We start from the raw sequence: 27,471 nt of genomic DNA, 5'->3' as shown, positions 1-27,471 counted from the left end.
AGATGCATCAAGCAAGAAGACATTTCCTTTCCCTTTTACTTGGGAAACCAAGGCAGAGAAGACTAAATTCCTAGTCCAAAGCTCTTAATGCTGTCTGTGGTAGCAGAAGGAAACTCTATTTCTCCATTATCCGAGCTCAGTAGTCAAACAGTTCACTGCCCACCTCTGTCCTCACCTGACCCAGCATAACCAGAAGCATCCTCAGAAATATGGCTGGAATACTGTAGAAGAGGGATTGAGCACTGGAGCCCCTGTGAGTTTATGAGCTGTTTGAGTCAGTTCTGGTTGCTGTACTTTATAACTTCCTCAGTCTACTGAACCACTTCCAGCTCAGACAAGCAGTCAAGATCATGCTAAAGAATTTACAGCATTGAAAAAACATGAGATTGATTCTTTAGGAACACAGCAAAAGTCTGATCAGTTCAAATTCTGCTTCAGACTGCTGTCAGGATTAGATGCTGTACTTAACTGTCCTCTCTGGGTATCACAAACTACAGGACTTTGGCACAGCATCCCCCAAAGGGAGGAGGGTCTTCTGTCTCATGATGTTAATAATTGTTGGAGGGGTTTATTGAAGAAGATACCCAAGGGTCTACCCGCTAATCTAGTTCTCGGGTGGTGCTCCGGGCTTCAGCGATCATTCTCCGAAATTTCTGCAGGTAGACAATGATGAGGATAACCAAGATACCCTGGAGGAAAAGGAGGATGAAGAGAGAGAACTGAGAGAGGAGAGCCAGGCTGCAGTACCAGTGCTGGCATGTGGAGACAATCTCATCTTCTGTCAGGTAGGCGATGATCCGGCCCTGCAGGTGCTCCGGGGAGCTGCACCTCACATCCCTGTACTGGCTCCGGTTCTGCTGCCACTGGAGCCAGGAGCGCAAGTAGAGGATGTCACAGGTGCATTCCCAAGGGTTGCCCTGCAGGTAGACTACCTGGAGGCTCCTCAGGTTGTCAAAGAGCCCATTGGGAATAGAGGTGAGCCTGTTCGAAGCCAGGTGGATGATTTCAACTGAAGGATGGAATGCAGAGGGCAGGTTTTCTACAGTCAGGTTTTTCAATGAGCAGTCAGTAATGTTGGTGGTGCACTTGCATGGCACAGGGCATAAGGATGTCACGAGTGGGAGGAAGCCAAGGAGGGACAAGAGAATTCCACTGTTCATTTTCACCTGCAAACACTTCCCTGATGAAAATGGATGAGGTGCAGACCAGACACCACGCACTCTAGGACTGACACCACAGCCAAGGTCTTTTGTTGTTTTGTTCTGAGGATGAGCTTCTGAAGTTGGATAATCTGTGTCCTCCACTGGAGACCCAAGAGCTCTGAAAAAAACAGAGTTAAAAGAGAGCAAATTCTGGTCTCTTGCTACAGGTGAAGGAATTTTCATGGTCTTCCAACCTGGATTTGAGGAGGGATATGAACGCATGGCTACTGGAAGGCTTAGCTGCAGCCATCAAATACATTTTCACTATTCCTCAGAAATGTACAAGAGCTGTTTGTGTTTTTACCACTACTGGAGGCCCATTATCAGGGTAGCCAAGAAAATTTCTGTCCAGGAATCAAAAACTAGAATATGAACTTTGTCGTGCTTTATCATAGCCCTGGAGCAAAGTTTCATTCATGCAAACTGCAAGAGGAGATTCAGAAATAAATCTACTGTTACCATGAGTAAAAAATAGCCTTTTCAGCCTTGAAAAGAAGTGATAAACAGTCTTTGGCTGCAGAGAAGGTGCTGACCACTGAGGATGGAGGCCAGTGGAGTTTTTCATGCTAGACACTGCTCCAGCAGATGAATAATCACCTGTGCTGGGAGACATTGGTCAAACGAGCTTTTTTTATGTTACAGTCTCATGCCACTGCTGAACAGGAGCTGCTGTAACTTCTCCAGGAGAATAACTACACATACCAGCAACAAGGCAGTATTTTTCTGTGCTTGACAAATTGTAATTGCCAATCAATCAAACAAAATTTTAAAGAAGAGTAGAAAGTAGAATTATTGACTTACCAGAGTAGTTCAATCCTTGCTTTCTTGCTGGCTTTACAACACAAGAGAAAAGTCTTGAGGCAGTCCAGCCAGTGCAAGAGTGTGTGCATAGCTGTGTTCCCAGATAATCCCCTTGCAGCTGGCTGGCAAGATAAGGGTCAGGCTCATCCCAGGGACACCTCCCACATGAGGCCTTCCTGCAAGTCTGCTGCATGTCACCGGAAGCTGAGGCTTCACTGAGCAAGTCTTCCAAGAAACAGGAGCTGACACTGCTCACAAGAACACGTTTGCTGGGAGAGGCTGCCAGTACTGGTAATTGTGATTCTGGGCCCACAGGCTCAGCCCAACAGAAATGTTACCAAGTCTGAAGGGCTACAAAATTGGAGCAGATAATTCCAGTTGTTTCACTGTGGTGGCCAGGCAGAGTGGGAAAGATATCTTAGGCTAACAAACTAACCCAGTTTTTCCTGCAGAGTCTGCTTTCCACTTGGGAGCAGCTCAACTACAGCAGGGTAAGTTTGTTCAGCAAACTTACCTTGTCTCATGTGTTCAGTGCTCTGTTTATTCACAGGCAGGTGCTCAGGCCAGGTGTGGCATGGAGCTGATCTAGAGCCAGACCTATTGTGGCTCTGCATGCAGCATGGACTTGGCAATGTTCTCCTGGCTACTTACAAACTGGATTTCCTGGGACTGGATCTTGCCAGCTGACCACTGATGCTTTAGATACCACTCCTAGGGGAAGCTTGGATATAGAAGAACCTTCAAGATCCTCTTGCTAGCTTCTGGAATAAACAGGCCAGAAATCCCATGCAGGAAAACTGCCTGAAACCTGCTCTGACTGAATTAGATAAAAGGAGAAACAGGGTCAGTTTTGCTCTCTCCTGCCTATAATGTATCACCAATTCTGCTCAAGGGGGATGAAAATTAAACAGAAAGAGGTTGGATTTTTGAATGTATTTATTTCACTGATCAATTCAGGTAGTAAACATTAATAATAATAACAATAATCATTTAATAAAATGGATATGTTTAAAAGGTTTCATTTTCTTTGTTCACAATGACAAAATGTTCAAACAGAAATTTACAAAAAAATATAATTATAATAACCCAACAGATGGACAGGAAACATAGAGCCTAGGAATGGAGCAGGGGGTGAGGAAGGTGCATGGCAGGAGCAAGGCAGCATTAAAGCACAGCAGAGTTTGTGAGGAAGAGCAGGGAATGCCATTGCAGAGCACGACGAGTGGGAGCCCCTCCTTTGAGGGGAGGCATGCAAGGAGGCAGCAAAGACTGCACAGGCAGGACCAGCACAGCAGTGGCACACAAGGGGTTCATGCCATGGATCCATCCTGTCAGGCACAGGGGCCAAGATGTACCAACAGCCCCAGCTGCAGCCTGGGATAGCTGTGGAGTGGGACACCATCCCTGCAGCCACTCACTCAGCAGGGCAAAGCTTGGCAGAGACATGGGAATGTGCCAGGGGGTGCAGGGATTGTATGTGAGGCTGTGGAGGGTTGTGAGGGGAGGTGTTAAATTACTTCCCTATCCACACTTCTCAGTGCCAGAGCCACATGGCTAAGCTCCCTGTGTTCAGGAGTCTCTTCTCCACTTACTGTGAGAATTGATGCCACAGTACAACACACTCCTTAAATGAACAGATTCCACCTTTCAGGCCAGAATCTGAACCCCTGATGTCCCCCAGAATCAGTCTCTAATCCCTTTCCAAGCAGTCCCTAAATTCTGGCCAGGGAACATCCTACAGAGACATGATTTCAGTGGTACCATCACCCCCCCGTAGAAGCCATCTCTGGTGCCTCACTCTTGTGTGTTTTTTCCTAAATGCAACTTGAACCATCTTTGCCAGCTGGTAGCCAAAGGCTTCAGCTCTCTGTGGAGGACAGGCTTGTGATCCTTGACTTGATGTAGGAGGCACATGCACTGAGCTGATGGAGACTTCCCCACGTGGAGGGATGGGCAGATCCACCCTCAGCAACCCTGCCTGTGACCAGTGTACCCTGAGCTTTCACCAGCACACAGCACCTCTGTGCACAGCCCAGCATGAAAGGTGTCAGCTGCTCTATGTCCATGCTAAAGGGAAAAGGTCTCCTTTATCTTCTAGGAATGAATCTGTTTGAAAGAGGAAAATCTCCAGGTAAACAAGGCTCATTTGCAACACAACATCCTCCTCACCAAGATTAGTGTAAGAAAAGAGGGGATAGGTACTTCAAGATGTTTCCTTTTGTGTTAGCACAGACAAAGCTGAGAACTCAGCTGTCCACCTTTCTGGAAAACCTGGAGGAAGCTCCTGTTTCAGGCTACTCCACTGCTCAAGTAAGCACATAATGCAAAGAAAGGTTATACTTCCTCTCAGGTGCCTCAGTCCTTCATGTTACTGAAATCAAGCTGAATCCTTCTGCTCTCCTAGAATGGCACTGCCACTTATGAGTCCAAAACAGGGGAGCATGAAAAAAAAAAACAAAAAACCTGAACATTGTTGAACACTACTCTTGCTCAGCTTGCACAGTTGTGTCATCCTTACTTTGTCCTTCCACATGGTGCCAGGGTCTCTCTCCTGCCCCTACAGTCCATGCTCTGGCTAAGCAGAGGCTCTGTACAGTGAATAACTGGAACCAGCCAACCTACTCACCAGGGACCTGGACAAACCCCGACGGGGATTCCAAAGCCCCAGGGAGGAATCAGACAAATGCAGTGGCTAGTAACAGAATCCAGGGCCTGCCCATTCCTGGCCAACACTGTGCTTCCTACCCAGGGAGATCTACTGGGGAGATCCAGAGATGGAGGAACAGATACAAAAGGGGAAAGGGGGCAGAGGAGTCAGCCAAGGAGCAGAAGGGCCCAGCCCATGGCTGCACTCCCTGGAGTCAGAGGGAAGAGCCAAGTGTCTCCCCCTCCAACAGCCCTGACTCCTGTGAGTGTGGCAGTGTTACTGATGAGCCCTGCCCTGTCAGGCACATCACACTCCAGGGCTCTGCTCTGGCTGGACTCAAGTTAAAAATACTGCAGGAAACAAGAACAGGACAGGAGCTGCTACCCAAAGAGTGCTTTTATCTCTGCCCAGCAGACCCACCAGCCTTCCCAGCACTAGGGCAGGAAGAGCCAAGGAATAAGGAGGGGGAGAAGGGCTGAATGCCCAGGGGAAAGGCAGGGGAGCAAGAGCCAAGCCTGCTGGGCTGTGCTCAGCCCCACTCAATGACAGCTCTGCACCTGCCAGGCTGACCCAACACCTGCCCACACAGACTGCCTGAAGATCTTGGATACAAGCCTACAAAAACTGCCCCTTCCCCCAGGAGAAGCTTGGAGCCAGCAATGTGCTTGTAGGACTGTAAAGCCTAGGGGTAGGGACAGGTCTGCATTTTGGGTTGGATTTCAGCCCTAGGGTTTCTACCCCCTCCAAAGCAGTCTTGGCAAGTGCTCTGGCTGCCACAGTGCTTTTCAGAGCAGACACTGAAGACACACTGCAAGTGGTGACCAGAGCTAAACCAGGAAACACCCTCACCCAGCTACTGCAGGGCATTAGGGTTCCTCTACCAATGCCTCCAGCCTGCTGTGGGAAGAAACCATGGCAGGGAAAGGGCTCACTCCAATCACCTCTTTGCAGGCAATAGTCAACAACTCCTTTGCCAGAAAGATGTAACTAAGAACAGTTTTCTTGTAACCAGCCTCGAGGCACTCAGTCTTTTGCTGTTCAGTGCAAACATCCTGGAGTTTTCTTGCTAGGAAGAACAAAACCAACCAACTAAACAAAAAACCCATAAAAACCTGGACAGGATACCAGGCAATCATCAGGACTCCTGAGCAGGTCAGTGCACAGAGAAACCCCCAGCCCCAGTTCCCTGGGCCAGCACTGTCCCCAGGCTGAGAAGCCCAAGCAGCACAGGTCAAACTCACAGGAGGGTATGGCTGCCTTTACAATGCTTGTGCTGGCCTCAGACAAGGGGAACGGGGACTCAGGCACAGCACCTCAGTTGGGAGTAAACACTTACGTGCATTGACACAGATACTCTAAGTCTGTACACCAGAGAAACCAGGATTTCAAATACCAGAGCATTCCCAAACAAGAGATTAGTACATAGGAAAGGGAGACTTTTTCTTTTCTTATTTTTAGGATGCCTTAGAGATGTTCCAGGCTAGCTTCTTAAAAAAAAAAAGGAAAAAATAAATGAAAGAATAATTATTAAAAAAAAAAAAAATACACATCAGTAAACTGTTAAGTGAACAGCCTCCTCCACAATCCAGCTGGTCAAAAAGCCAGCACTGCTGCTAATAAATTAGAGGGTGCGGGTGCAGCTCTTGCCCACAAGTCTCTATACAATAGGAAACCTTTTCTAAATGTTCACAGCTCTTGCTAGGTCTCAGATGGTCACTGGGGGATCCCTTCTGCCCTCCAGGTACCTGCCTCTCACTGGTCCTGCATCTGCTGCTGCATCTTCTGCAGCATCTCTTGCATCCGCCGTAGCTGCAGGAGACACAGGAGAGAGAGTCAGAAAGGGACCAGTGGATCCAGACTTGGGAACCCCTTGGAGCTGACAAGGGGATCCCTCAGGGAGTATTAACTCCTGCCTGAGCACAGAGGTACCTGTGTCTGAGGTGGAAGGGAGCTATGTTTCCCTGACAGAGAAGACACAGCTTTTAACCTTTTCAACAGTCCTCCACCCCAGGAGCCCACAGAAGTGGGAAGCCTCAGGACTGCCTGTATGGGGCAACTCTGGAGAAACTCCTGGGATTCCAGCTCCAATATCCAGGAGGGACAGGCAGAAATGGTACTCACCTCCTCATCCTTCATCTTAATCAGCTTCTCTGTCTCTGTGTCTGGTGTTGGGAGAGGCAGGATAGGAATGGGGCTTTCTATCCTGTTGTCCTGAGTCAGCTTGCTAGAGATGGAAAGAGGGGGAAGAACAGTCACTTGTGGTCCAGGATGGCTGGCTTTGGTGTCACCACACAATGACTGACACTCCCCGTGGTAGAGCCACCAGTAATGCAGCATCACACACCCAAACAAGTGGAGGGGCCATAGGGCAATCTAGTCCAGAGCTGTGGCATGCACCTGGATGGAGAATGAGACCTCCTGTTCAGGAAGTGGGGGACACGAGACAGGCACAGCACAGCAGCATGGCTCTGAGGGCTGAGGTGCCCATGAATGCAGGTAGGGGACACAGGAAGGAGATTATTTTCTTTCAAAAGACAGGCGCTCTCAGTAGATGAGGAGGGAATGGCAGTAGCCAAAAAAGACTGGGCTGAAATTGGAATTTCATGATGCCACTTGCACATATTCACCACTTGGAGTCACCATTGGTTCATTATTGAGACAATTCCAGCCTTGGAGCTTAGGCTCTCCTACAAAAACAACTGCCCTAGAAATGGCCCTGTACTGGTTTTATGAAACTTGCTCGCTGGCAAGGAACTAATCATGGCATGAGAAACGGTACCAAACTGAAGCTTTCTCTAGGCATAGCAACCACTTTTTCACTGTGCTCTTCTTTTAATAGACACACAGCCTACCTAAATAGCAGCTGTGACACTGTTCACCCAGCTCTAGCATTTAACATAGTTATTTTGGGATTCCATATACTTGCTGCTGAAAAAACAGGCTTGTCTGCTATGCAAAAGTACAGGGATACACTGCGTGTCAGGAGACCGTGCCAACCTGCACGTTGGCACACATGCAGCACTGCTCCTTGCTGAAGCACAGCCATTCTGCTCTGCAATGTGGCAGCACAGAGCTACCAGCCAGGGCTGGCAGGAAGTGAAGGGAATGGTTCACAACAGAGGAGCCAAGACCTACTTAAACCCAAGTTTTTTCACCAGTATATCCGTCATGGAAGGGAGAAGGAAAAGTAGAGGTCTCAAATGAGAAGCCTGTGAGTGTTCTCTCTTCTGTTTTCTGATCATTCTGACTAAAACCACAGAGCATCAAATGCAAAGGGAAGACAATGCAGAGAAATCTTTGAAGATGTGTTGTCTTACTAATTCCTGGGCCCTGTTGCCTGAGAAACAGCAGCATCCCAAGGGTCATGTTATTATTTAGACATAACTGCAGACCACAGAATGCATTCCTGCTCAGCAATGCACACAGCTATCCCTCACCAGAGAGATGGTTTATCCCATTTTATTAGGCTGGATGTATTTCATCCACTGCTAGAAACAGCTCTTCAAAAGAATCTCCAGGCCTGTTTCTTTATAGCTGCATGGGGAATCCTCAGACAGGAATGTGGATTCTCAGAAGCATTCCTGCCTTGGGTTCAGGCTGTGGGAAACATGCTTGGATTTGCTATTTTAGTTACCAGTGCCATTCCTGGAGGCTGCAGCCCAGCAAGTCCCCAGCAGATCCACAGCCTCCTGACCAATGAACTGTTGTGAGAGCAACCCCAGCTCCACAGAAGGTGCCAGACCTCTCCCACCAGAGGTGGGGACCCACCTGGTCATTTGCTGGATGCACTGAGCTCGGTAGTTCTCGTAGTGGACATCGCAAGTGACGTCCTTCAGGTCGTGCATGTGTGTCCGGATCAGCATGTTCCGCAGCTTCACAAAGTCGCAGTGTGCCTGGTTTTCCACTGTGGAAGCAACAACGGGAGAGTGCCTGGATATCACATCTCACCAGGCCTCTCCAAGGAGCCCCTTCTCAGCTCCTGGACACACGGACTGGACTAAAACCCCACCCAGGGCTCCTTCCTCATCATCACCTGCCACTGCCATGGCACAGGCCTCAATGGTGCTCTGCACTTCTCAACACTGAGGCCAGGCTGCTGAAGGCACCGTGGTCCCAGGACCTTTTCTGTGTAAAAGAATTAATCAAGCACATACAGCAGAGCCCTGAGAGAGGATCACATCTAATGGGATGTCACTGTTAGAACCACAGTGAGCACAGCTGGTGCTGGAGGTAAATTACTTGTCTGATCAGAATCTAGGACTTATCAAAAGGCCCCTGTAGACAAAATTAGCCCCTGAGGGGCAAAGCCAAGAACAGGCAATGGAAGCTGAGAGCTGCTGTTGCCATGGGGAGCCTAGCTCCAGACAGCGCTGTGGGAAGCACTGTGCTGCTGTGATGATCTCCATTTGCCTCTCTGCAGGGCTGGGGAAAACCAACTGTATCAGGCACAGGGATTCACAAAGTTGATCCTTCTGCCAAATGCCAGCATCCTAACAGGCACATGACCCTCTGGAGCCACTGAGGGAGCAGAGCCAACAGCTGAGCAGCCCAAGCAGCCAGCACCAGCCCATGAGTGCAAACACAAGCTTTTGGGATCTAAAGCTGCAAGGTCTTAAAGCAACAAACCAGCAAGGGCAAATCAGCAACAGCAGCAAAAGCCATTCCAGGGTTATTCTGCCTAAGGGCTTTATGAAATTTCTCCCTTTAGAAGGGAAGAAAGTTGGAGACAAACACTGTGCATCAGCACAGCCTCCAGCCCAGCAATTCCAGCACTCACAGGAGCAGCAGCACAGGAGGGAGTGCACGAGGGTTTCTGATTGTTTGGCTGAAAGCAACAGCTTCTCCCCAGAAAATAAACTTAATAAGAAGCTTAATAAGAAGCCATGTCCTAGTGCACATTAAAGCTTAGGTATTCATCAATTCACACTGGAGCCTCTCTTCCTCAGTCTGCAATGGGAGGGTTATTGATACACTCCCAGTAACACAGACCTCCTGAGCCAGTCCCAGTGCCTCTGTCTTTACCCTACCTTGTCCCCTGCCATGTGCCAAAGGTGGCCCAGACAGCCCCAGCTCTCCCCTGCCCTCTGTGTTGGAAATTCCTGTCTGTCCTTGCCCCGTCCCTACCTGCTCCTCCTCCCAGTGCTCCCAGGCTCCATGCTTACCTTCCACAATGCCCCAGGGATAGAGCCGGCCACGGACCCGCTGGCCTTTCGCCTCCACCACGGTGTTGCTGCCGATGACGGCGAAGGGAGCGCTCTCCTGGAACGAGAGGCACCGCTGAGCCCAGCTCAGCCCCGGCTGGCATGGATCCCTTCTCCAGGGGCCAAGCTCAGGCACAGCAGAACAGCAGGAGGAAGGTGCTGGTAGGAAAGGCACAGGGACATCCACACACGCCACAGAGCACAGCACCTCAACCCAGTTGCAGAGAAAAGCCTAAAGCACTGGGATGTACAAGCAGCCCAGTTCCCAGCCTGAGCTCAGCTGTCCTGAGGGAAGCTGTGTCTCTGCACGTGCCTGCATCCCTTCATTAAGGGGAAGCTCTACAAGAAAGCAAAGAGGCTGGGACACCAAGCAAGGAACAATGTATGCCAAGAACAGGAATGTGGAGTCTGTGCTCCTGTCTGCTCTGAAGGGAGTCAAAGCCCATTGCCCCCCTCTGACAGGAGAAACAAGGCCGTACTGCATGCACACACAGGCTTGGGAGGCAGTGAGGACTGGGCTGCTGGGGCCTCCAGATGTGCCTGTAGGATCATGTTGTGTCCCCCAATGCAACTGATGTGTCACAGTGGTGCCTAATCACTCAAAAATCTCTCCTGCTTGCTGATGGCATCATCCACAAACAGAAGCTCAGAACTGCTGTACAACCCAGCTTTCATCTCAAACATACAGGCTGGGGCAGATGGAGGAAAGACTGGCACTGCCTGGAGGGAGAGCAGTGAGTTTAGAGAGAGAGAGAGAAAGAGAGAGAAGGGCTGTGAGTTCACACCACACTTGACTTCATGGCACCAGCAAGGACATCAGCATCTTCTCCAGGGCATCTACCACATGAGTCAAGGCTATTCCCTGGGTAGCAGTAGCACAGGTCTTCAGCACAAGCAGGGCAGCTCTGGCTCCTTCTGCACTAACCCACATACCCAGGAATCTGATTCCCCAGACCCTGCTGAGCAGATTCCTTACCTTCAGCTCTCTGTCTTGCTGCTTGAACTCCTCATCTTCATCAGAGTCACACTCAGGAAACTGATACACTTTAATGCCAAATTTGTCGATCTCTTCCCGGATCTATGTCCATGCAAGACAAAACCAAGAGGATGTAAAACTGAACAATACAGAAATCCTGGGTTTATTCTGTTTGTGCTACCACGGTTTGCTATAGCCTACAGATGGGCAAAAAGATTTGATGTTTCTTCTACAGTCATCCTCTCTGCTGAGAGCAGAGCATGGCTGCAGCTGTATGTGCAGACACTGTATATGTGTATATATATATACACACAAACACGCTGTACAGACACATAAATACATGTATCTCTATCTGCCCCCCCCCCCCCGCAGCTGATCCCTGACACTGCTTCAGGTATAACCCCGTACAGAAAGAGCATCTCACCCTCTCTTTCAGCTTCCGGATCTCGGAGGGGATCAGGCAGTCAGCTTTGGCAATCAGGGGCACAATGTTGACCTTCTCATGCAGAGCCTTCATGAACTCAACATCCACAGGCCTCAGCCTGCAGCAGGGATGAGGGACACTGTTAGCAAAGACACACTGGGCAGCTCCCCCTCCAGCCTCTCTCACCCACCAAGCACAAAGGGAAAAGGACAGCACTGTCACAAGAGCCTGCAGCAGCACTGGGACAGCCCTCAGCTAGGGCTGTACCTCCAGGAAAGCTGTCTCCAATTTTAGCTGCCGAGTGTCTCATACAGACACTGGCTGGGTATTTGCTCCCTTGCAGGCCAAACACTGCCCAGGTCACAGCCTGGGGTCTCCCTCCAGCTGTCCTGTAGCACAGGCAGCCAACATAGCCCCTTCAGCTGCTCCAGGCTAGGCTGACACGAGTCAGCAAGGGGCAGGGACTGAAAGCAGCTTAAAGCTCCCTTTCCTACACATCAGTCCAGCTTAGCTAGATAGGAACATGCAAGTCGGCATGGCATTATTTCTTCTGATTTTCAAATCAGGCTGTAAGGCCTGAGGGAGATCTGCTGTTGTCTGTTCACAGGCAGTCTGTCCTGCCAGTGAGAGGAAGGGAGTGCTGTGATGCTCAGCAGAGGGAGAACATCCAGACATTGCCCCTTTCTTCTGCAAACAGCCCTGGCAGTGTACAAGCTGCTACAGGGCAATCCTGGGGCACAAGGGTCTTCCCTCTGGACTTAGTCACCCCCCAGGCCTGGAGTGTGGCTCTCACCCATGCCCAAAGGGCGAGATGAAGTAGAGGCAGCAATGCACTCGGTTGTCCTGGATGTTCTTCCGGTTCAGGCCACTCTCATCACGGAAATACTGTTCAAACTGCTGGTCAATGTAGTCAGTGATGGGCTTCCAGCTGGGAAGAGCAATTCAATCAAAACAAAATCATCAGTAGTGTCCCCTGTCTCCTAATAACTCTGAGGTCAAGGACAAAAAAGAAGGCAGCAATGCCCTGCTCACCACTCAGTGTTGTTAACAGCATCTCCAAAGCCTGGTGTGTCCACTATGGTCAGCTTCAGCTTGACACCCTTCTCCTCAATGTCCACTGTGTGCTTGATGATCTCCACTGTCTGGTTGATCCTCTCTTTGAACAGGAGCACGTTAGTTAAAGCCAGGCAGTATTGCTGGGGATCCCCACTACACCCATGACAAGCCAGCTCCCTTTTACCACTGACCACACGGAGTAACACAGGTTTCAAAAACCCCAGATCATGCCCTAAGGAGCCTCAAGAGGGTGGTACTGCAGGGGCCAGCAGCAGGTAGACAGACTCCAAGAAGATACACAAACCTCTGAAGTGCCTGTAGCCCAGCTGTTCTCAACATTTTGTCCAGTCACTGGGGAAGGGGAATCCCTACCATACTCCAGCATCCAAGAACAAATGACAAATCTTAGTATCTGTTCCCAAAGGGCTATTGCTGCTCTGTAGCTTCATCTTCCCTTCAAAGGACAGAAATGCCCTACAGCCAAACCCCTTTTTGCTCAATTCTAGTGCCTTAGCAGACACAAAGAAGAGCAGAGCCAAACAAGAGGGCTGTGATCCAGCCAAGCTTGTAGCTGCTGCTGAAGCAAGGAACCAAAGTGCTAGTCCTTAGGACAGTCCCATTCACCCTGCTTTGCCCCCAACTCACCCTCTGCATTGAGGAGCTTTCTGTCTTTGTAGAGGTCTGTCAGGAACAGGCTATTCACCAGCGTGGATTTGCCCAGGCCCGATTCTCCTAATTGACAGAGCGCAAAGGGGAGGAGGAATAAGCAAGCAACATGACCCACTAATTGACTTACAAATGAAACTTTGAACAAGGCTTTGAATTGTGAGCCAGAGGAAGCAAGAGAGACAAGCTGTCAGGAGCTGTTTATTGGCACTACATTTTTCCAGTAGTGGAAAGATTTTTGCTGCAAGATGTCTCAATCCTCATAAAAATGTGATCTCCCAGCTCCCCATTCTTCCTCTCCTTCCTTTCCCTTGGTCCCTGTTTGGCCCTGCCTCCAGCACCCAGAGCAGTCACTGTTGCAGGAAAAGCTTCCTCGAGTGAGTTATGAGGGGTCAGGAGGGGCCTGTTCCTCCTGGGGAAACTGCCACAGGCTGGGGAGCAAAGCAGGGCCTGAGACAAGGACCAGAACAGAGTGAGAGGAGGATCCAGGCGCTATGGGAGCACCTAAGGGAAGCGAGGAGAGCTGGTTCCCCCCACATACCCCCACCATGTGGCCCAGCCACCTCCATCCAGTCTCACCTGCAACCATCAGGGTGAAGTCGAAACCCTTCTTCACAGATTTCCGGTGGACCTGGTTGGGCAGAGTGGCAAAGCCCACGTACTGCTTCTCATGGTCCTGCGGGGCAGAGGTGGATGGCAGCAGGTCAGCGTGTGCCACGCCTTCTGCTTGAGCCTCACAGTGACAGGGAGTGGGACTCAAAAAGCCCCTGGGCAGAGCCAAGGGCTGGAGGAGAGGCGAGTCCCTGCCCTGGCAGCAGTGCAGGGCAAGGCACACACCTCCTCTGGGCTTAGGGACTTGTCCCTTCCCACAGGTGGGCACAGAAGGACATGTCCCGGCCACAGCCCTGCCTGGCTGCTCTCCTGGCAGCTTCCCAGCATAGAGACCACAAGGGAAAATGCACATCCCACCACTCCCACCAGAGAGCACATCCAGGGCTGCTGCTGACAGCTTTCCTAACTCTGTTTCATCTGCACTGTCACAGGCTCCCTTCACAGCAGGGTCGCCAAATGTCACCTCTCCCCAGGTCATTTCCACATCCCTCCCTCCAGAGACACGTGTGCTACATGATGGAGACCTCTGTAATTAAAACACCCTGGGGCTTACACTGTCCTGAGCCATGTCTAGAAGAAGGTACAGTGGCTCAGCTTCTGCTTGACCTGAGATGGGATTATTTCTTGCTGTGTCACAGCCACTCCTGGCAGACTAAGAGGAAATCCTGAGTAATCTCTTTTGTTATTTCCCAGGAGACCAAAGTTCAAGGAGCAAGGGAAGTGGAAGGATGTGGAAATATTGATAAAAGAACTGAGATGATTTAGGTGAGGGTATTACATTTAGTATTACTGGAGCGTTACCTACCACCCAACCACCCCCCAGACAGAGCTCCTTGTCACTGAGTGCTCCCTCACAGCACAAAATCCACAGGCACCTCACAAGCATGGCACACCCTCTGTACAAGCACACTAAGCTATTCACAAATGCCTGAGCTAGAGACATGATAGACTCTGCATTTCAACATCATTGAATATAATCATACTACTGGAATTCACAGTACAGATAAATCCATGGAGACAGGAGTGCCTCAAAACTGGCCCTAGCTCCTATTCCATGGATGCCTTCAAGCACATGACTGTCCTCACCCATTCTCCAGGCACAACAGGGAACACCTCAGTTCATAAGTTTAACTATCTCCATTCCTGGGCCACATACTCAAATACAAAATATGATCCAGGGTGCCAAGCTTAGGGCAATGCTGACTTGCACCTATTTCTACACTGCAGGTGGGCAACGTCACTCCCAAGCGACTATCTACAGCTGCATGTTCACCTGCGTGAGAATCCCTGGGCATCCTCAGTCTGACAGACAGCAAAGTTCTACTGGGGACACTGAGCAAGAAGACAGAGTCTCCTCCTTCCAAATTATGGCTGCTCTGAACTGCCCACTGAGATGGAACAGATATGGCTGACGGCCATCATGGCCCAAGGATTCTATCCTTTAGCACTGTCACTATCTTCCAGTAATTGAGATTTGGTTTGGGTCTGAAACTTGGTCATTTTAGCCCTGAGTGATTGTGGGTTCTGATCTCCTCACCTCCCATAGCTGAAGCAATGTTGTTTCACCACCCCACAGTCCAGAAAGGCAGGAAAGGACAGAGAAAACTAAGTTAGAGAAATGGGGAGAATTAGAGAGTGCCCAAAGTGCTCCACTGGCAGCTGTAATGACTGATCTAAAAGGCAGTGACATCCCAAGCAGCAGTGCAGCGAGTGGCAGCGAGACCCCGGGTGATGAGTGATGGCAGCTCTGACAAGCTGCATGCAGCAAAGCAATGCCTGCCTGGGGGACACCTCAAACTGCCACCCAGAGGGCTCAGCAAAGGGCAAACGAGGTGTGCAAAGCAGAGTGAGAAATGGGATAATGGCACGGTCACAAAAACAAGGAAGAAAAGACTCTGTCTCTGAGTACCAGAGTACCAGAGCTGTCTCCCAGCTGCTTCATTTCCTGGTAAAACACATCCATGAGCACAGCCAAAGTGGACACATAACAGCCAACTCCTCACAGTAAAAGGTCCAGTGTGTCCCAGCAAGCACCACAAATATACAACATACTTCCCTTCTGTGCTTCTCCTGCCCTGATCTTTACCAGACTTTGGAAAGACATCGATCACCTGCTCTCTCCAGTGACTTGACATGTGAAATGGTACTAGTAGTGTGCCAATGAAACCATGGCTGAGGCTTGGGGTGTGTTTCTCTTGTTTTGCTTGGTTTTTAACCTTAGATGACTAGGGGCTGACAATGGGGAGCTGCGCTCTGGTGCAACTCTACTTACTTCTGCCAGGTGCAACTGGCTGAACCTGATCTCTCATTTCTGTTCAGCCCAGCCAAGAGAGATCTGCCATACCTCTGGTTGCCTCCCCATGGCTCCATGAAATCACGATATCCAAAATGAGCAAATCCCAGCTGGTGCAGGGCACTGCCCTTTACCCATGACTCATGTAGTCATTTCCCTTGCAGAAAGGAAGGTCAGTGCTGAGTGCAATGCCAACAGAAGAGCTTCCCTCACTATGGGAGGCAGCCAGACCTGTGAGGGGAAAAACCCTGTCCCCAGCTATGTCTCCCTCTGACCAGCCATGGACACACTGCAGAGCCCTGTCAAGGGTGAAGGCAAGAGATGCAAGGTGAGCTGGGAGGAGGGATCTCCTTCTTGTAACAGCCCTCTCTCAGGAACAGCAGCATGGTCTCTGCACCAGCCTTGATTTGTGGTTCTTCACCTTCACTTCAAGACATTCAGTGTGTGTTCCTATCCCAGTCATATTCAGGCACTATGACAGGTATGTACCACTACCTCTGATAGCATGGCATCATCAACATGGCACTTAAGAAACCCAAGCAGCCTCCCAAGCCTGGCGTGTGCCTTGCCCAAAGCCCTACACCACTCACCACCTCCAGGTACTGCCTGCAGAGCAACCACACATGGGGTGGAGAGGCCTGGGAGGGCTACTGACAGAGATAGGGAGCTTTCTGGGCTATGAAAAGCTAAAATCCATTAATTAGATGAGAGGCCTGGATGGAGGGAGCTCCTAAATGCATCACAGCCCCCTCCTTGTGCTCTTGACCCTCACAAGCCAGGTCCCATCAAGTTGACAAAAGCCAGGACAGCTGGTTCCTGCACTGCGCTTCCCTTGCCAGCTCCAGCTGTCAGGAAAGGGCCTCAGCCAGCCAAGCCAGCAGCACTCTGGCACAAAGAGCCCCTCTCCCATCACCTGCTCCATGCTGCTGCCTTTGTTCCCGCTGGCAATCCGCAACCACGTGCCTGGGAACATGCCCCACACACTACCACAGAGGCCACTAAGAGCTGCGGCCAATCTTTGGGACCCTGTCACAAACCAAAGCACCTCAGGCCAAGAAAAACACACCCGTACTCTCCCTTGGCACATGCTTGCTGGTTCACCAGACATTACAGCAACGTGTCACATCCTCACATCCTCTAATACCCAGCCGAGGTGGCCAGGGCTCCCCTGGCAGCCAGTGCTCTCCCTGGGAGTTCAAGCCAAGAAATAAAGCCCTGGGTGGGCTCAAGCTCTGTTCATGTTGGGGGTGTAGAAACACTCAGGATGTGTTGCACAGAGGAGAAGCTAGCCTGGTACTGAGGTGCTCACAGGGCTGTCTGCACCTCCAAGGCAGAGTACAGCCTCCATCACTCCTGTCCTTCCCAATTCCCTCCTCATGTCTCTGGTGGATGTGCTGTTTAAACCAACCCAGATCTCACATGACTTCATTCAGCCTGGGGATAAAAGGGGCCTTGCTGGTTATATTCAAAAGGGCTAAAATTAAACATTATGAGACCACAGCAAATTTGAAGAATAATTCGTGTCAAGGTCTGGAGCAAGCCTCAGAAATGATGGAGCTGTACTAGGTCCTGGCGCCTCTGCTTCTTCAGGGGGAAGGGGCCCTCTCGGTGTCACAGCCTCTGGGTGGCACAAGCCATCCAGCTCCCCCCAGGCAGCCCTTCCCCAGCTCTTCCCCTCCGGCCAGGCACGGCCGCCACATCCGCGTCGGCACGGACCAGCACAGCCCAGCCCTGGAGGAGAGGCAGACCATTTGCTTCCTTTCACTGCAGAACGCTGCATAAATTCATAACACAAACAGCCCCCGAGGCATCTGCCACGGACATCTGCTCCTCGGGCCTGGGGCTGAGCACAGGAGAATCGGCAAAACCACTCGGCCACCAGCATTTGCTGAATAGAAGGAACTCGGCCAGCAAAAGACAGCATTAATTAACACAAATCGAACTGCGTGTGGGCATACATAGCGCTGACTCCTGCCCTGAGCCCCCCATGCAGTTACACGCCATTCAGACAGGGGACCCGCTGTCCCGAATAACCGCACAAAAGCGTCGCGCATCTCCCCGCAGCCCAGCGCCCCTCGGCCCCGCGGGGGCTGCTCCCGTCCTCTCCGTGCCCGCCGTCCCCCCCTTACCGGCGTCTTCCCGCTCCTCTGCTCCTCAGAGGTCTCATCTTGTGCTGCGCGCGTCTTCTCGGGCACCATCCTCCCCCCTCCTGTCCCCGCTGCTCCCCGGCTCGCGCAGTGCTATAAATACACCGCTGTACCTTCAGCTTGCCCGGGTGGCTTCGCTGTGCCTGCGTCCGGGGAGACAGCAGCCGCTCCACTAACCGCTCCTGAATAATGATCGAATCCATAACCGCGGCTGGCAGGACGGAGGGAAGCCACGGCGGGCCAAGGGAAAAAACCCCAACCCATGTGTTCCCTCCCAGCCTTCGCTAAATCCATGCGGCAGCCCCCCCGCCTACGCGTGCACACACACGCAGGGCTGGCTCGGCTCGCCTCGGTGCCGAGGCGAGGCGAGGAGAGGCGAGGAGGCTCCCAGGCAGCTGCCCGGGATTTCCTGCCTCCGCCTGTGCCGCGGGAGGAGCCTGCCAGCAGGACAGGACAAAGGCCACCGCGGCCAGAGGCGATGGCTCTCCCCGCCGGTGTCCCGCGGAGAGGCTGCGCACGTACCGGATGCTGTCCCTGCCACCAGTCTGACTCCGCGTGACAGATGGGCCTATTCAGCTGGAGGATTTCTTACATACCCCGCCTGATGCAGCCAAGACAAAGGTTTGCTGGAGGAAACCTGCTCTCAACAAAGAAAGTGCTGCTTCTGGCTGTGTGGGTGAAGGTCTCAAGGATCCACAAAGGCCCCAAAAAGCAGGGTTCAAATATAACCCCCAGACCGCAGTCCTAGTTGACATGGATCTGTCCCCATATGATGCAGGCTGATCTCTTGTCTAGTCCAGGCTCTATTGCAGCCTCATCTCTGAATCCAACTGGAATAGCAGCAGATGCATTCTGGATCTTACAGCAACCATTCAAGCTCTGAAGACGTTTCAGAATAAGGAAGCATCTGTGTGTTCATTAACCAAATGAACCCAACCCAACAACAGCCCAGCACATCAAAAAAGTCATTCAAACCTCAAGTCTGAGTTCTGAACCTATAAAATATGCCTTCCAGCTTTTCTGTGCAGCCATAGAAACTGAATGGGAATTCATATTAAACAGTCAAAACCTCCTAATTTCATATAATCACACCATTATGGAAACTGGGGGGTTAATACCACAGCATGTATAATAAAGTGACAACACCATAGCATGTATAATGAAGTGACAGATGACAGCACTGGTGGTGCTGGAGGAACCTGTCCCTTGCCTCACGGGTTCCTGAGCAGCTTTCTGCTCACCAATGGGAAGGACACATGCTGCAGCCATACTCCTGCCTCACTCTCAGCCAGAGCTGCTGCTGCTTCTCTGGGATCTGCAGGACTCCAGCAGTGACTCCACAGAGTGCCAGACCAGCAAGGTCTGCCCTGGTCACCTTGGGCCACAACCCAAGGCCTCCACCATGTAAGCAGCTGTGAGTGTGCAAATGAAAGAAGAGCAGAAAACCCCCAGTGTTTTACCTACGCTGCTGTCCTATAAGCTGACAGAGGGTGATGTCAGAAGTCAAAGGCACAAGGTCCTAAAGGCTGATAAAAAATAAATGGAGAACTAGGAAGCACTCCCAGAGCAGGAAAACCCCTGCCATATAACAGCTGTCATACCACAAGCAAGAAACCCTTCTCCAAACCACCCTGATCTGCCAGCAGCATCCTTAATTACACCCACTGAGTTTTGTTCCCAGTTATTTCTGTGTGTAGCAGTCAAGCAGATGGTCTGGACTGAGATCCAGGTGTGGCAGGAATTGCCACTGATCAGAACACGTCCCTGTTTGGCGGCTCTGCCTTCCCTCTGCTGCACTGCTCCATTCCCCAGGGAGCTGACAGCCCTGCATTGGTCTCCCTGCTCAGTGGTAGGTCAGGCCATGCTCATGACACCTCTTCTTCCTCCTAGATTCACCTAATCCTTGCTTTCCAGGACTGGGGCTCTCTCCCACCAGGGCCTGCAACTGGCACATGACTGAGGAGCAGTGACAGCACCACGCTGCCTGCACAGGGCAGCAAGAGCAATGGCTTGTGGCATACCCAAGGTGCATCCAAACCTTCTTAAGATAACAGGACGTCTCACCAGTCCTTCCACACCATAAACCACTATAGCTGCAAGCAAATCCTCTCCAACTCCGATGAATTCACATGGCTTGGAAAACTCTTGTTTGAGTACCATAGGCCACATGGCCACTAACCACAAGCATCTTCCAAAGGCACATGGAGACTTGCTGCATCCCCACGAGCCCACTGCACCAAATCAGAACATTCTTTTGGGCTGGGATCACAGATGAAGTCAACAACAATTTGGTTGCGACAAAACCACAGTGTTGTTCATGGCCCCAGGAGCTGTGCTGACAGTGCAGAGAGAAACAAGGAACAACTGTCTCATAAGTGCCTTGAGCTCTCACACATCACACATGCTCTCAGGACTGGCAGCCAGGGAGGAATTCCAGTCAGAAGGCCATGCCTGATAACTCAGAGAAAAGATCAGGAAAAGAAACAGAAGAGTAGGTCTTGGCTACAAAGATCATCTTAAGACTGAGTGGCCAATGCTATGGCTTCCAAAAGGCTGAAGGACAGTCAACTGGCCTCAGCCTCTCCTGTCCTTCCTAGAGACAGGAGAGATGCTCATCTGGCATCCTCAAAGTCACCAAACCATAAATGACAGACTTGTTTGTGTCTCTCAGATCTGACACATGACACACCCAGAGCTGTTGGCTCAGGCTGATCTGTGTCCAAACTACCCAAAGACAGCCAAGCCAATCTTGTTTTGCCCCTGTCCTTTCTGATCACAATCCTCTTTCCACACAGCCCTTAGAAATGCCCAGTGTAAATCCTGGCCTGCTCCTCCAACAAGAAATCTGATGTACACCATCCTTAAAAGAAGAAAAACAGAGGACATTTCGTGCAGTATGCAACAGAGCTCAGCAGGGAAAAACTTGACACTTCCAAGATCTAGAGCAAATCCAAAGTGTTTTCTTCCACTGGCACCTCTAAGCTCCTCTCCAGGCAGGTATTTGCAGCAGCACCTTGGGGGTCAAACTGGCTGCAGGATCCAGGTTTCTGAGTGCCAGAGAAGACAACCCCAGCCTAGCCCCAGTATACCAGTCTGCAAGGGCAATGCAGACTTGGGGTGCACCAAGTCCTTCCCACCTCACAGACCAGCCCTTTGTCAAACTGTGACAGCAGAGAAGTCCTCCACCTGCAGGGGAGCTGTTTTCTGGCAGAGATGCTATGGCTTAGGGACTGCAGTGCTCAGGCTCCATCCTTGGTGAACAACCAGGACCATGTCATGGAAGGAAAGATCTTCAGCCTGATGCAGACAGACACTCTTGAGCAGCACAGAGCCAGGCAAGAGGGTCCCACCAGGGATGCACCCAGCCAGCCTGGCCTGCATGGAAAAGTGGTGAAACTGCATATCCATGGCTTGGCAGGGTCAGCACAGTCACGTAATAACAGCATTTATGTTTCTTCCTCTGAAGCAACTAAGCTATTTTCAGTATTCCCCACAGAAGGGAAATTTTCTTTCTGGCTGTTTTCTAGGACGAAGGGAAGGGCAGTTCCAGAGAAGCTGTTTGCTCAAACTGAATAGGAGCAGCAGCAGGCAGCAAACCCATTCCCAGCTTGACCAGGGCAATGGAGGATGAGGAACAGCCAATACCCTCCCCTCCATGTGTGTACATACTAGGAACCCCCAGGGCTCAGTTACCACCTACTTCTCCTGCTGCCTCCTCTCCCACTATAAGAAACATCAGTGCTGACTTCAGACAGATGAATCTGATGGGTATTGTAAGGTCTGAACTCTGCTGCTCCACCACTAGCAGAGCTGCACACTCACCCTGAGGCTCCTGCTGACCTGATCCAAGGAAAAAAGCCTTGCTGATCTAAACTCTGATGAATAATTTAACCTCAAACTTGCAAGCAAGGCTCCATCTAAGTGGCTTCAGAGCCCTGACTCTTTAGCCAGCCTTCATCCTGTGATGCTCAGGAAAAAGCAAGACACCAGACAAGAAATGCAGAAATACCAAAGCACAGGATCAATCCTCTGTATGTTCAGTGCCACAAGCACAATCTGCACAGGAGCCAGATCTCATCTTTTCTTTTACCTATCCCACAGGTCAAACTTAATTTCCCCTCAAGGATCAGTGCTGCTGTGTCACATAATCCCTCCAGAAATGTATCAAATTCTATTTCAAAGGTATTTATGCTCCCTGCTTCCACTTGAAGTGCCTCGTGCTTCCTGAGAAGCACTGTGTGACTCATGCCATGCCTCCACTTCCAGCTCTTAAAAAGGAGCGAGGACTGTAATTTGCCTCCTGCTTGTTTAAACTCATGACTTGCTCTGGAGTGAGTTCACAGAGCTTCTCACACCCAGCTCCTCATTTAGGATAATCTGCACCATATAACAAACTGGGCAGACGTGGAGCTGGCTGGATCTCTTCCAGCAGTTGCTGCCCACCCCTGTCCGCAGCAGGAGCCGCGGTGCGGTACCGGTACCGGCGCGTTCCGCGCAAGGGAGAAGCGGCGCACGCAAGGGCCGTGTCCGAGCGGGAGCGCCCCGGCGGCTTCCCTGGCCAGGGCCACACAGAAATCAACGTACAGGTCAAACCTGCCACCCTCGCTGCTTCCTCCGATTTTGAACATATTCCTTAGCATAGGACAGAGGTTTCCAAATTAAGCCTGTTAAGACAGAAGGAGAAACCAGGTGGTGGAAAAAGGTCTGTGGCAGTCTCAGCACTACTGCTGCTCATCTCTCCCTCCGATTCATCTTCCAGCTCTGCAGCACAGATCAGACTTAAATAGATGCCTGGCCTCTCATCTCAAAGCTACAGCTGGGAAAACCAGGGAGAGCCCTGCCAGCCCTGGGAAGCCAGGAACAACAGCATTTGGGAGACAAACAGGTACACATTCCTCTGGGGCAGAGAAGCTGGCTGGGCTGAGAGCGGTTTGGTGGAAGAGGATGGAAAATAATGGTCATTTATCCTCTGCAATGGAAAGGCACTGCTTCTTCCAGCTCTCAGATTCTCCATCCAAATGACAAGAACATCAGTTTTGGAAGTTCTTGATGCATGTTAAGGTACATGAATAGGAAAAGGCTGGGGACAGGATCCTACAGAAGGTGCAGTTTAAGTTACAGGTAGTGGTCCCAATCCTGCGATCCTTACTCACCGAGTAGTCCCTTTGAGATAGAGACGACTGCTCACGTGAGTAAGGGATGCAGGATCAGGCCTGTCTACCAAAGAGGCTGAATCCTGAACCAGAGAGGAGCATTGTGAGACACCTGGTCTACGCCTGGTCCAGCAGGAGCTAATCCAAGGGCATCACAGGGGAAGGCAGTCCAGGCTGGGGCACCACACCTGCAAACAACACACTGAGCACAGACCATGGAGAGCAAGGTGGTGGACAACAAAGATGCTCCACTCAAGCAGAAATTCTCCTGATTCATTCCCAGTTCACCTATCTCATGGATACTCCCATGTCTGCAAGGAGATCTTTCTTAACCCTGCTGTCCTCCCAGCAGGCTCCTGAAAACTTTTTTGGGAGAATGAAAGCCAACTATCTTGGGAGAACTTCCAACCTCTATCTTCCAGCTACAATTAACCATCTGCTATCCCAGAGGGGTCCCCCAGGAGCTCGTTTCCCAGCCCCACCACAAAAAAACTTTGTGCAAACGTCACTGTCCACATCAGTCTACCCAGGGCTGGACCCTGTGTTGGGACTAGCATGTCTTTGCAGATGGATAATTAGATTTCCTTTCCATTTCCTTTCCCCTCCTGATGGTTTCTCTGGCTGGCAGTTCCCCCACAGCCCTGTACAATCCAGCAGCATTAGTCAGAGGGAAATTTTGTTCCCTTCCTCCCCAGGATGTTGTTAGTGGTTCAATATGAACAGTAGAATGAACTGCATAATGATTTGAGCGCTTCATTGCAATAGCATTTGTCCTTTTCAGCCTGGCAAACACAGGCTTCTCTCCCATAGCTGCACCCTGCCCCTTTTGCCCAGGTGACACAGAAATCACAGTGTGAATTCAATGAATGTGATGCTGTTGGCAATTGGAAGCAGTTAGCTCATCAGCACGAATATGCAATCAGCTGGACTGGGGTTGCAGCACACCTCCATTTATGAGCAGTGGTGCCAAACACTCCTTTTGGGCAGGGCCTAAAGAAGCGTACCTGATTCTCAGCCATGGTGTGAGATGCTCTCAGAAAAAGATCATAACACCCTCCTGCAGGAAACCTGAGGAAGAGATGGAGCAATGATGAAATTGGGGTAATTTAACACAGAGCTGTATCTCAGAGCTCCCAGAGAAGGAGAGGACTGTGTGCCCAGATTGAGTGTCCAAAGAGATCCTCACTGAGCATACAAGATTGTCTGTCCTCCCCTGCCACTAAGTGGCTTTCTGGGAAGCAGTACTGATACCTGAAGCCCTGATGGTTGCACAAGAATCCCCAGAACCTGCAGAGATGCACAGACACATGAGTTCCACCTGACAGAGAGGACTTTTCCTGCTGGGATCCACAAGTTTCCCACAGTTTCCCTCTCTGTACAGGAGATGTACAGACTGAAGCTTTCAGATTGTCAGAGACAATCTGTCAATTCTGTTCTCTTGTACCCTGTGACATCCTGTGTTCTCCATGGGCAATGTCCTGAATCCATGCAGAGCATGGAGCTTACAGCCCTCCAGTGCAAACCATCAAGACTTCCAGCAGCTCCACAGCACTCCCTGGGCTTGGAAGCTTCTATGCTGCACGTGGCTATAAAAAGCAAACTGCTGCCTTCTCCGTGCAAGGCCTTTGAAATGCCTTTCAGAAGATTTCAGGAGCCTGCAGCTGACTCTCTCCCCTGTGATCCATGCCAGCCCACTGCTGGCTGCCCACCAAGAGCTGGGTGCAGCGTTACCCAGCTGTGCCAGGCTCACAGGCCACGAGGCTGAGACACTGAAGCCATCAAACAGCCAGTGCCTCTTGCACCATTTGCAGCCTGGCTGGGCTTGCCAGGGCCTGGCACACACCGGTGGCCATGCTGGATCATGGCAGCAGTGAGGCACGGTGTTCCCAAAGGGCATCACAGCCCTGGCTGCCCAAGGAGATCCCCAGCACAGCTGTGGGACCACCTAGGAGATACAGAGTCTGACAGTTTGTTGCATGAATGAAGAAGAAAAGGTAAGGGCAGCAAGGCAGCTGGGGAGCAGGATTGTTCCCCACTTGCCTGTGGTTTTGCAGCCATCCAGCATTGACATCGGCTCCTTCTACCCTGCCATTGCAGACACTGAGGTTGTGCCTGGGGGACAGCTGTCAGAATAATCAAAAACGGTATCAATAAATGCTTTCCAACACTTTCTCTCCCCTTCTCAATCACCTACTTGCTCCAGCAAACACCAAGCCTGGTTACACCTGCGCTGCACAACTCACTGTTTCCCTGTGCCCTGCAGTGTGACTGGAAAGTCACATTTTATGTGATGATGGGAGAAAACTTCAAGTCACTGAACATCTAAATCAAACTGTGCTGTCAAAGGGAATTTAAATGAAGTTTCTTCCAAGCTTAAGAGTAATAGTCAGTAACTGCTGAATGTTGTTTCTCCTTTTCAGGGAAATGTTGACCAGTAGGGCAAAAATAAGACTAGTTAGTCTGAGTTTGTAGTGAAACAGAACAAAACCTTAGATGAAGAAGTATCTGGCTCAGAGTCTCAGCAGAGATTGTGTCAAATACTAGAGGGCTCCCCATGCCCTTCCATAATACAAGTGTGAATTGCAAGGTCTGGAATCCACAGTAAGGATGGACCACACAGATCATTTACCAAGAATAGTGAACACTGACAGGTCCCAGTAGCTCTGCAGTACCCAGATGAACACCCTGCCTGAGGCTGCTGCAGGACACAGCACAGTTTGCCAGGCTAGGGGGGGGTCAGCTCAGCAATCTTGGTGCTCTTGACAGGGGGGCAGTAACAGGCACCCCAGTACAGACACGGAAGCCCAGCACAGCAGCCTTGTCTGCTTCAGTCCAGCCCCAGACTTCATTAGCAGTTTTGCAGCAGTGAGAGATTCCTACTAACCGCTGAGATGGAGCCATCTGTTTCCATTTATGTGCTGGCTCACAGGAGCAGCTACACAGCAAAGGACTCTGGAGAAGGTTTGCTCTCCTGGGCACACAGGGAGAGAACAGCAGCCAGTTGGGACAGAGGACCTAATACCTCCCTTCTGCAAAATGAACACCTGGGAGGCATTGCAGCCCTCCCCCTTTGATTTTGTGACCAAGCTCCATTATTAATTCACCTACAGGCCACTTCCCTGAAGGCACAGAGGAATTGCTCCCAAGTGCAACTTACACCAGATTACTGCTCTGCATGGCACCACAGCAGAGGAGGGGCTGATAAAGCTGTTTCCACATCTCTTGGCCTGCCCTCTTAAAGCCAAAAGGAATCTGCCACTGATAAGCTAGGATCTCTAAATTAACAGCTACCAGGCCTTGTTTTTTTCTGTATCAAGGTCCTGCAGAAACCAAGTTATGCAAAGGGATCTTTACTCAGACACCTTTTCCATGCATCTGTTTTTTGTGTACATGCTGCTTGGGCCAACCATGTACCCAGCTGCCTCACAAAAGGTCAAAACATGCTTGTGGTGCCTGTGCAGCACAAAAGGACAGAGTGGAGATGAAAATGGCAGCAGGTACCACGGGAGAGTCTAGGCAGCTTCCAAAAAAGGTAGCAGGATGAAAGGGATAAAAACTGGGGACACCCTGTGTGGAGAGAGCTATGAAAGTATTAGTCCTGTCTAACAGCTGAGCTTTGTCAGGACTTTGCCACCTTGCTTTACCAGTCACACCTGCTTGGGAGGGAAAATAGCCTTCTTGCTCAACAGGAGATTTCATACTATAAAACAGATTGCTTAATTCTTGGCAGTTTGTGTTCGGAAACTACCCTTTTCCTGTGTTTGCTACTTCCTCTCTGAGCACACATTTTTTCAGAGCCAGAAGAGATGTTATGCTCCTCTCAGCCTGCCCATGGGCCCTGCAATTCCCTTCAGAGATTCCTTCAGCTTGTAAGACTTGGTGCCTGTGGTGGACTCACAAAAACAGCAGAGAGCAGCAGAACATATCCTAAGTTCTCCGCTCCTTCACAATAAAATCTTCCTAATCTTGACTGGAGAGAGCAGAACTAAGTGTTCCGGGAGAACATTGCTCTTAGGTAAGAAAGGATGGAATATCAGGACAGCATGAACAAAACACAGCAATACCCTGTGATACTGCAGTAGCAGAAACTGGCTGGACAAAACTGGCACAAAACCAAAATCCTAAAACATCGTACACAGCTTCTTGAAGGGATCCTTCCCAACATGGTCTTGTCTTACTGCCCCAATCCCACCACCAACTTCTCTGTCCCATTGTGGTTTTAGTTATCTCACCTCCAACCACACCCCTCTGCAGAGGGCAATTCTGGATCACTTGGCAGCCACCACCATGCTC

The 27,471-nt window shown here is 50.7% G+C and overlaps 2 protein-coding genes and 1 non-coding gene across 9 annotated transcripts in view; all 3 read right to left on the bottom strand.

Annotated features, from left to right (window-relative positions):
• Positions 1–454: 454 nt before the first annotated feature.
• On the bottom strand, positions 455–1,562 carry GP1BB (glycoprotein Ib platelet subunit beta). The gene has a single exon (XM_072936188.1). It carries the CDS (start codon positions 1,422–1,424, stop codon positions 600–602), a length of 825 nt encoding a protein of 274 aa, XP_072792289.1. The 5' UTR covers positions 1,425–1,562; the 3' UTR covers positions 455–599.
• Positions 1,563–2,921: 1,359 nt separating this feature from the next.
• Positions 2,922–27,471, bottom strand: part of SEPTIN5 (septin 5) — a 41,908-nt gene continuing 17,358 nt past the window's right edge. The window contains exons 2-12 of one of the 7 annotated variants that reach the window (XM_072936185.1): positions 24,183–24,246; positions 13,553–13,649; positions 12,953–13,039; positions 12,284–12,407; positions 12,045–12,179; positions 11,252–11,369; positions 10,828–10,929; positions 9,813–9,909; positions 8,419–8,554; positions 6,772–6,874; positions 2,922–6,459 (exon numbers count right to left, since the gene is read on the bottom strand). In XM_072936185.1, coding sequence (XP_072792286.1) covers positions 6,403–6,459; positions 6,772–6,874; positions 8,419–8,554; positions 9,813–9,909; positions 10,828–10,929; positions 11,252–11,369; positions 12,045–12,179; positions 12,284–12,407; positions 12,953–13,039; positions 13,553–13,649; positions 24,183–24,197 — 1,071 coding nt within the window. In that variant the 5' untranslated portion in view covers positions 24,198–24,246 and the 3' untranslated portion in view covers positions 2,922–6,402. Of the gene's footprint in view, positions 6,460–6,771; positions 6,875–8,418; positions 8,555–9,812; positions 9,910–10,827; positions 10,930–11,251; positions 11,370–12,044; positions 12,180–12,283; positions 12,408–12,952; positions 13,040–13,552; positions 13,650–15,122; positions 15,291–18,007; positions 18,527–18,547; positions 18,907–24,182; positions 24,247–27,471 lie in introns of those variants that run through there. The other 6 variants (XM_012578107.5, XM_072936183.1, XM_002198714.6 and 3 more) reach the window with 6 other exon arrangements.
• On the bottom strand, positions 23,146–23,247 carry MIR1729 (microRNA mir-1729). The gene is given in 1 exon segment (NR_048967.1): positions 23,146–23,247. It is a non-coding gene; the product is annotated as a microRNA mir-1729 (primary transcript).

Source organism: Taeniopygia guttata, chromosome 15 (genome assembly GCF_048771995.1).
Source record: "Taeniopygia guttata chromosome 15, bTaeGut7.mat, whole genome shotgun sequence".
NCBI classification, from domain to species: domain Eukaryota; kingdom Metazoa; phylum Chordata; class Aves; order Passeriformes; family Estrildidae; genus Taeniopygia; species Taeniopygia guttata.
Note: the sequence above shows the minus strand (reverse complement) of the source record. Positions and strands in the feature narration are given on the sequence as shown.